This window comes from Etheostoma cragini, chromosome 3 (genome assembly GCF_013103735.1).
Source record: "Etheostoma cragini isolate CJK2018 chromosome 3, CSU_Ecrag_1.0, whole genome shotgun sequence".
Taxonomy (NCBI): domain Eukaryota; kingdom Metazoa; phylum Chordata; class Actinopteri; order Perciformes; family Percidae; genus Etheostoma; species Etheostoma cragini.
In genome coordinates, this window is record NC_048409.1 from 10,793,504 (window position 1) to 10,802,444 (window position 8,941).

At 39.4% G+C, this 8,941-nt stretch overlaps 2 protein-coding genes across 2 annotated transcripts; both read left to right on the forward strand.

Annotated features, from left to right (window-relative positions):
* Positions 1-20: 20 nt before the first annotated feature.
* Positions 21-4,666, forward strand: p2ry12 (purinergic receptor P2Y12). Its single transcript, XM_034866952.1, has 4 exons — positions 21-38; positions 487-747; positions 2,597-4,025; positions 4,596-4,666. Exons 2-3 carry the CDS (start codon positions 487-489, stop codon positions 3,407-3,409), a joined length of 1,074 nt encoding a protein of 357 aa, XP_034722843.1. The 5' UTR covers positions 21-38; the 3' UTR covers positions 3,410-4,025; positions 4,596-4,666.
* A 1,872-nt stretch (positions 4,667-6,538) lies between these two features.
* LOC117942331 (P2Y purinoceptor 13-like) lies at positions 6,539-7,845 on the forward strand. The gene has a single exon (XM_034867743.1). It carries the CDS (start codon positions 6,539-6,541, stop codon positions 7,520-7,522), a length of 984 nt encoding a protein of 327 aa, XP_034723634.1. The 3' UTR covers positions 7,523-7,845.
* The last annotated feature ends 1,096 nt before the right edge of the window (positions 7,846-8,941 follow it).

Genomic DNA, 8,941 nt, shown 5'->3' on the forward strand with positions numbered 1-8,941 from the left:
CTGCAGACTTTACTGACACATACCAGCCATATTACCAGGTTAGATACAAAGCATTGCATTTTGTTTATTATATTAAATTAGGAAAGATGTGCAGCGTGTACTAACATATTGTTTTAATGTTAACAGTCTTTGATTTTAGGCCGACTATTGATTTATTTCAAAGGCAGTTTACATAGAGCCATGAAAACCAGATATTCTATGAATGTGATCAAACAACATTAAATACTGCTTTCAGGAAGTGTCATTTAGTGGTTTCAATGCTGTGACACACCTCAACATAAATTGTATATATCTGCAAAATTGCAAGGCTCTTACCTTGGATGTTATTTGGTAAATAGGGTTAGAATGACTCCCTGAGTTGTGACAAAATGATTCTTGTAGCAGATCAAACTTAACTCTGCAGGTTCAAGTGTTGTATCTGTTAGTTTGTTGTTTGAAGCAATTTTAAGAACACACTGACAAAAACTTCTTTCTTGTATTTTTAAGATGACCCTCATGGAGCGAAATACAGCTTCTCCCCTGTTCCCCGGCAACCACAGCCACACCAACAGCACGTGTTCCCGGGACAACGTTTTGAAGACGGTGGTGTTTCCTGTTCTCTACTCCGTTCTCTTCCTGGTGGGGCTGGTACTCAACGGCGTGGCTGTTTGGGTGTTTTTTCGCATCCCCTCGAAGTCTCACTTCATTATATACCTGAAGAATATTGTGGTCGCGGATGTCATCATGACGTTGTGCTTCCCTTTCAAGGTAAGCTTTTAACTGGTATGAATTACTTATGCTATGAGGCTGACTTTAACTTTTAAATGGCTTATTAGTTGTACTTAATGGTTGCTAGAGGCTGGGAAAGTCTCTTGCTGGTGAGTCATTCATATTCATTAATAAATACTCATGAGTTTATCTTTTCTAATAAGGCATTAAGTCTGCAATTAGGGTACTAAACATACATTTTGAAGTTAACACACGTTGATTGTCGTTGCTAAAAGCTTTAGTGCGTAACTTTTTGCTGTTAATGAACGTCCGCAACCTTCAAGCCATTGCCAAAATGAGTTGCTACAAAGTAGGGCTGCACAACATACTGTTTGTTTTTTATCATCATCCCAACATCAACTGGTGCAATATACAAGTCGCAAGATCAAAGGACTGCAACACATCGTACAAGACACTCAGTGATGTTTTGTGCTAGCTGAATTTAGCAATTTATATTTAATTAAGTGTTCAATTTGTTCCATGGAAGAATGTTGGAAATGATTTCCTTTCATTTGTTTTAAATTCAACAAGTCATTTGTTGAATTTTAGAAGAACACTGAAAGCATGACAAAGGCAAAAGTAAGAAACACTTAAATATCTGTTAATCTATCGCAAGTAATGCCTTTATCGCTATATTCAACAACTTTGTCGCATAGTTACCTCATATCGTACTCATATCGTATTTACTCATTGAGACAACCAGCTCATCTCTGTATGTCTCAGTGTGGCTGTGTTCAGAAGATTTGGGTGGCACTAGCTCTAGGGAGTTGGGTTGGGAACCGGATGGGTGCTGGTTCAAGTCCCCACATGGACCAAAAAGTATGGATTGGTCGCTGGAGAGATGCCACTTCACCTCCTGGGGCACTGCAGATGCTCTTGAGCAAGGCACTGTACCCTCCCCAACCGCTCAGGGCGCTGGTTCAGCTGGCAGCCCACTCACTCTGACATCCCTAGGTATAGGTCCTGAGCATGTGTGTGTAGTTCAGGCCTGTGTGTGATTACTAACAAAGTGTGAACACAGAGTGTAAATTGTAATTTCCCCACTGGGGATTAATAAACTAATTAAAAATGAAGACGGTGTCGTCCGGTGACTCTCCTGCGCAGACGTCCATCGTGTTTTTTTAAAAGATTTTTTTTGTTTTGCATTTTCAGCCTTTATTTTGACAGGACAGCTGAAGACATGAAAGGAGAGAGAGGGGCGTCAAGGAGTAAACCTTTCTACATGGGACATTAGGAGGGGCTGCTGATCTATTGATTATACTGAAAAAAGGCAGATTTAACTTTAGCAATGATTGGCGTATTATTGTTTTAATGCAGTCACCACAGCAACAAATTAAGAAAAGAAAGGTGGAAAAATTTTAATAATTTATCTTACATAGGCTCTTTCACCAGAGGGAAAGCCAAGCCAGTCATGGCAAACGGGCAGTTGCCAAGGCAACAATGGCCCGTACCTGTGCACATCCCTGCCGCCCGCTCTGCCATCCCAGCTATCCGGGCGCCCTCCATCATGTTTTCTTAATCCTCCGTGTCCGCCTTGGCTACCAGCAACTGGTGGTGGCGTGTGAAGGATCATGGAAGCCTTGTGTCATGTTGACGCAGAAACAGTGTTGTCATTACTTATTACTTATAATTAATTCCTCATGGAGGCAACAGAAACCATGCACCATAGCTTTAAGGTTCAGGAGTTTCTCAGTTCCTAATAAGCCATTAGCAAAACATCATCTGCAGTTATAAATGTTAAAAATGAGTTAATAAATGGATTGTGTGCCAGATGCCCTGCAGCTTAAAAGAACAAGTAAGGGTCCTGCAAGTGTTCAGTCTTTTACATGTCACTGTTGTGTTTCTGCAGGTGTTATCAGACTCCAACATGGCTTCCACTGGGCTGCGCATATTTGTGTGCCGGGTCTCCTCTGTGCTCTTCTACCTCACCATGTATATCAGCATCCTCTTCTTTGGCCTTATCAGCATCGATAGATGCAGAAAAACCCTCAAGCCCTTTAGGGGGACTAATGCAGCCCGCTTGGCCCGTCGCAAACTCCTTTCTGGAGCCATCTGGACCTTTCTGCTGGTTCTGTGTCTGCCCAATGTGATCCTGACACGTAAACCCCCAACGTCTCCATATTTCAAGTGCAGCAACCTGAAGACAGAGGGTGGGCTGTACTGGCATGAGGTGGTAAATCATGTCTGTCAAGTGATTTTCTGGAGCAACCTTGTGACTGTGATCGTATGCTACACTCTAATCACCAAAGAGCTGTACAGATCCTACGCCCGTACTAAGGCCCACAGCACTGGAGGGACTGTTTTGGGGGAATCAACTCGGAAACCCCACCAGGCCAAAAGAAAAATGAATGCAAATGTGTTCCTGGTCCTAGCTGTGTTCTTTGTGTGCTTTGTGCCATTTCACTTTGCCCGTGTGCCGTACACCATGAGCCAGACCCAGAGAGTTCTCTTTGATTGCAAACTCAAACTCTTCTTCTTTCAGCTGAAGGAAAGTACACTCTTCCTGTCATCTTTAAACTCTCTTCTGGACCCTCTCATTTACTTTTTCCTCTGTAAATCCTTCAGGACAACTCTGTTCAAGACCCTGCGGCTGCCTCCTGGTACCTGTGGCAGGCTAACAGGGAGAGGGTCAGACACGAACACAGGCAGCACCACTCTGTGACACGCTTCAGTCTGTGCATTAAACCACTGGGCATGATAAAGACTTATGTGATATCTGAATGTGCACATTCTGTGATTATGTCTTGTTTTTAAGAATAGGATCAAATCATAATTCAGCTTTTTGACAAAATATTAGAGAAATACACTTGCTGACAGATCTATTTTCTATCTTTGTAATCAATATGTTGATCATCACAGTGTTATTCCCATTCCTTCAAAAAACTGTCCTTTTAACATTTTATCATGTGTGAAAAACATACAGTTTGAAACCTGAAGATCTTTTTTTTTTCTTTCAGTTCTTAATTCTACCTTATGACAAAATGAAGTTCCCCTTCTATTCATTCCATCGCTGCTTATCTAATGTGATGCATTCATTTAAAAACTGAAACTAAATCTACATCCAACTGTGTAATAAACCTTAAATCTTACAACTAATCTCCTTTCAATACAAAGTGAACTTTAATAGTTGCATGTACATGAAGGCAGTTTAGTTTTGTTTGCATTGACTGATTATTTAGGATAAATGATATGGATAAATGGTATGTCTACATTTGTGATTTATTGATGTTCAGTTTTGCTGCTACCAATGATCCTTGTCTATGTAAGTAAGTAAGTAAGTAATGAAGCCAAGGCAGGGCAGCTTTATTTGTATAGCACGTTTTAGCAACAGGGCAATTCAAAGTGCTTTACATAACATTAAAGACAGAAATTAAAAACAGGTAAAATATGAAAATAAATGTTACAGTGCAGTATAACAAATTAAACATTAAAGACGAGATTTTAGGCTGCTAGTATGGCACAATGTTTAAGCCATTGCTCTATACATGTAATCCACCCCCAATCATTGCCATTTCCACCACTCTTAGTTTTTAATCTATTTATACGCTTATATATATATATATACAGTGCAGTATAACAAATTAAACATTAAAGACGAGATTTTAGGCTGCTAGTATGGCACAATGTTTAAGCCATTGCTCTATACATGTAATCCACCCCCAATCATTGCCATTTCCACCACTCTTACTTTTTAATCTATTTATACGCTTATATAGATTGTCATACAGTTTCAACAGTGCAACCACAGTCTAAGAAATGAAAAATTATTTAAATAAAGTCAACATCAAATGAAAGGTCTTTGGCCTTGATTTAAAAGAACTGAGAGTTGCGTTGAAGTAAGTTAGTAGGTAAGCAAAAAATATGGGTAGTTTCCAAATGAATTGTGTTGTATGTATGGTTATTGCCTTCTGTTGCAACCACATAGCCAAAAGAAGAAAAAAGAAGGGACTGGAATACATAAGAAAACAATAATAAAGGAAGTATTGACAGTTTTGTTTATTTGTTGGGTAGTCACAGTATTATAGTATGGTATGGCCCTAATTAAAATGGTGAGCAGCCGAGCTACCCCCACATCAAAGCCAGAACCACAGCAAAATACTGTGGACCCATAAAACCTGCCAACCAGGCCTATGTCAAGAAATAAAGTAACATACTAAAACCACAACCCACAACATTACAGTGAAATTAAGAATTAAGCAGACACCAAACAATCTTTATTTTGGGAACAGGGCCTGGTGAAAAAGGAGAAAAGCAACATTTTCACACCCCATGTGGCTCTCTCAGCCAGTACCTACTTCTTACTGGGAATGTACTGTATGGTACATAACAGAAAAATCAATACACTTTTTTCCCCTCTAAGCACTCAAAAGTTAACCATTAATCATATGTCTGTGGCAAATGAACAATACATCCTGAAATCCACTATAATAATACAAACACATAAGTATTTGAGCTTGCTATTGTCAAGTTTATCACTCCACTCGTGTGACCACGGTAAAACAAAGTGATTGCCAGCTACATTTTCACTAAATGATCCCTGTTGGACCATTGCACTGGTAAACCAGTAGAAATAAAGCAATCTGGATATGATGTTTTAAATAGAGAAATGACCTCGGTGTCGCCTAAAAACACAAAGCGTACCACAATCTGTGTTATTTGAATCCTCAATCACCCCCCCCACAGCCGCTCACTATTCATTTGCATTTGCGTTGCTTGGGTTGAAGAGGCGGACTAAGGCTGATTTTGGTGATTTATCTTCAGGTGGCTTGGAGTGAAGGAGATAAACATTGCTGGTGAGTGACATCCTGGTTTTGTTTCAAACCTTTTCAGGGAAAACAAAATCCTGATTTATTCAGATTAGAGTGAGAAGGGATTAGAGAAACAAACGTTATTATTGGTTAGAAGTATAGACTGTGTGATTTAGATTGATTAGTTGAGTATGAACATGCATGAGCACACCTAAGCATCCCTTAAAAAGGATTTCCTTAACTGTATCTGTCATGGGAGACAGTAATTGGGCTTTGTCAGGGAACTTTCTTGAGATGTAATGGTCTAGAGCACCAGCAATCTTTCTATAGACGGGGTGTAATGTCTTAAAATTAGCATATTTTGTAATGATTTTGGACTGTTTATGTGTGATTCATGTACATGTGTAACAGTAAAACTGTACATAAATGCTTATGCGTCAAAACCTTATTTTAGCATTCTCACTCAGAATCATTTATCAAACAAGTACTTTTACTGGTGTGTCTGTTATCTGGGCTGTCACTGTCACAGCCCATTGTCTTACAGCATGTTCACAACGTTGATTACACTGCTGAGGTGAATCCAGTTAAAACTCTAACTGATGAAACTTATGAAATCAAAACCAATAGTATAATACATGCCAACAGTCTAGTATTTAGTATGGTGAAAACATTTCCAACAATTACCTAACTTCCAGTCAGTCATTGTCAAAAGTGTCAGGTGTAGCGTCATTCATTCAAATGCTCTGGTTGAGCATTCAAAACCAAATCATAGAAACAAATGTCTTTGAAACTATAATGGCCGATGCAAATCAGGTCCAACGGGGCAAGAAGGAAACATTTAAATCAATTTAAACCATTGATCAAAACAGCCTATTTCACTTTAAATTAGTTGAAAAGGAGTAATAAATGTGAATAAAAAGCAAAACATGTGGATGTGGGTCTGGCCCATAGGGGCCTGCTGGCAGGTGTTCTAGATAAGAAAGATAAAGGCAAAACAAGTTTCTCTGTGACATCTGTATGTTTTTTTTTCTTCAGATTTCATGATGGTGTCCAACAACACACGACCCTTCTCCTCGGGTTGTGCTTCTGTCAGAACCGTGACCGTGGATGTGGCCTTCTCGTACCTTTACTTCTTCTTGTTCCCCGTTGCGCTACTGCTCAACGGGGTGGCGGCGTGGGTGTCTCTGCACCTCCCTTCCACCTCTACCTTCATAGTGTATCTCAAAAACCTGGTGGTTGCAGACCTGCTCATGACGCTGGCGCTCCCGCCGATGGCCGCCAGCATGCTGCCTGGAGCAGCGGTTGCGTTAAGGGCGTTCGACTGCCGGTACTCTAGTGTCCTTTTCTACTGCAGCATGTACACAAGTATTACTTTATTGGGTCTTATCAGCCTTGACCGCTTCTTCAAAATAGTTAGACCATGCGGAATGTTGTTGGGACAAAACGTGGTCGTCAGTCTTGTGATATCCACCTTGGTTTGGATGGTGGTATTTGGCAGTACATTCATCCCAACTGTCATTCTAACAGACAAGGATCCTGTTAATAAAACAGCTGATTTCTGTATGTCCCTGAAGGGTCCAGCAGGTGTGACTCTTGAGAAATTTGTGGTTCTCGCTATGGAGTGTCTTTTCTGGCTCGTCACCTTAGTGATTGTGTTTTGCTACATCTGCATCACCCTGAAAGTCCTGCAGTCCTTCAGAAACTCTGGGAGCAACAACCGCCACGGAAAGCAGAGGACCAAGCTACGAGTCTTCCTCATCCTTCTTGTGTTTTTTGTGTGCTTTGTGCCTCTTCACGTGATGCGTGTTCCTTTAACGTTGTATGAAACTGCTGACACTGTTGTGTGTGTTAAAATGTGGGTAAAAATAATGTATAAATTGGTCCTGTGGCTCTCCGCCACTAACGCCTGCCTGGACCCTCTTGTCTCCATCTACCTGTGCAGGGAGTTCAGAGATAAACTGGTTGACATGATGAAAGCTAGAGGGATCTGTGTCGGGTTACATTCAGGTCAGAAGGAAGGTGTTTAACAGTAGAAAGGAGAAACATCAGTCATCAAAATAAGTTTATTTGAGATAAATAAGATGTTCTTTGTTGCAAATGAGGCTGTTATTTTTAATGTTAGTTTATTTTATGGAAGCGAGATAACCTTAGCAGTGTGGTCTTACAGCAACTTTTGATCTTTAAATGTTATTTTGTACTGCCCTCTAGTGGTGTGTTAACAGTTATCATCTCGCTGTAGGTCCATTAAGAGACACAAAGAAGAACCTTATTCAAACACAACATATGATAAACATGATGTCAATTTTATTGCTAAACGTACAGCAGGATAAATACACCACATGTATTATTCTATTCTCGGTTGACCCACAATACAAAATAACACACAAATGAATGTTACATCTCAGAGGTCATGTCTTAGAGCTGTGTATCTTTTATGCACTTACAGTGTACTGCATGTGCTGTATGTATCAATAAATATATGTAGTTACGTCTGAGTGATTGTTATTGTGACACGTGTACCAATACATTTGAGTTTGCAGTTGTCCTTTGTTTAGTTTTTCTGTACAGATTGTCTTTGTAATGATTTAACTGGGTGACAACAATATAAATGGGTTTTAAGGGGGAATTTACAAAAGAAATATAAAACAATATAGGAGTAAAGTTTACAATATGTAGATCATCCCCTCCAGCATTAGTGCTTAGCACTATTTCTTAATTCTTAACAATTATAAGTGGAAATGGGGACTCAGTTCCAAGTACATACAATTTTTGGCTGCACAATAAACACATCCTACAGTGTTGGCCTATTATTCCAAGGGCTAAAATGGTTACATAAATCATATCCATTCTCATAAATCCAAATTTAATACCTTTCCTGCAAAAGGATTTTGCTCAGTTGCCAGAAATTCTTTTATTTGAATTAATTTATTGTGTTCTGTATTCTTCATCATCTCATTAAATGATTTCACATTTATTCTCTAAGTAATGAACTGTGTTTATTGTTTTATTGTAAATATCAAATGTTGACAAGTGAAATTAAAACTTCAAATTAAATACACCCACTTTGTAAGTCACAACACTCCAAGAACAATTCCTATTTTCCTGCTACTGCACTTCCTTTTTTGTTTAAGTAGACGTGAACCTCCAGTGCGGCCTGTGGGCCATTCTGATGACGATGCCACTGAGCCGCTCGCTACTCGATCAGCTCGATAATTCTTACAGAAACTGGTGCAATCAAGCAAGCAGTGACAGTCAATCGAAAAAGGAATATTGCCCAAGTAACAAAAAAATTAAAACAAAAATGAGTACAAAAAAGAGAGAAAAGGACTTGTGTGCTCAGGTTTTTTAATCAATGAATTTTTTAATTATTTCAAAAAGGGAAGTTTTTGTTTGTGCCAAGATAGCTCAGTTGGTAGAGCAGGCACCCATATATCTATATATACATA

Bases quoted from the DNA above. Each gene is read 5' to 3' on its own strand.
- p2ry12 (XM_034866952.1), top strand. From the start codon at position 487: ATGACCCTCATGGAGCGAAATACAGCTTCTCCCCTGTTCCCCGGCAAC. The intron at 748-2,596 runs GTAAGCTTTTAA...GTGTTTCTGCAG, and splicing joins CGTTGTGCTTCCCTTTCAAG to GTGTTATCAGACTCCAACAT.
- LOC117942331 (XM_034867743.1), top strand. From the start codon at position 6,539: ATGGTGTCCAACAACACACGACCCTTCTCCTCGGGTTGTGCTTCTGTC.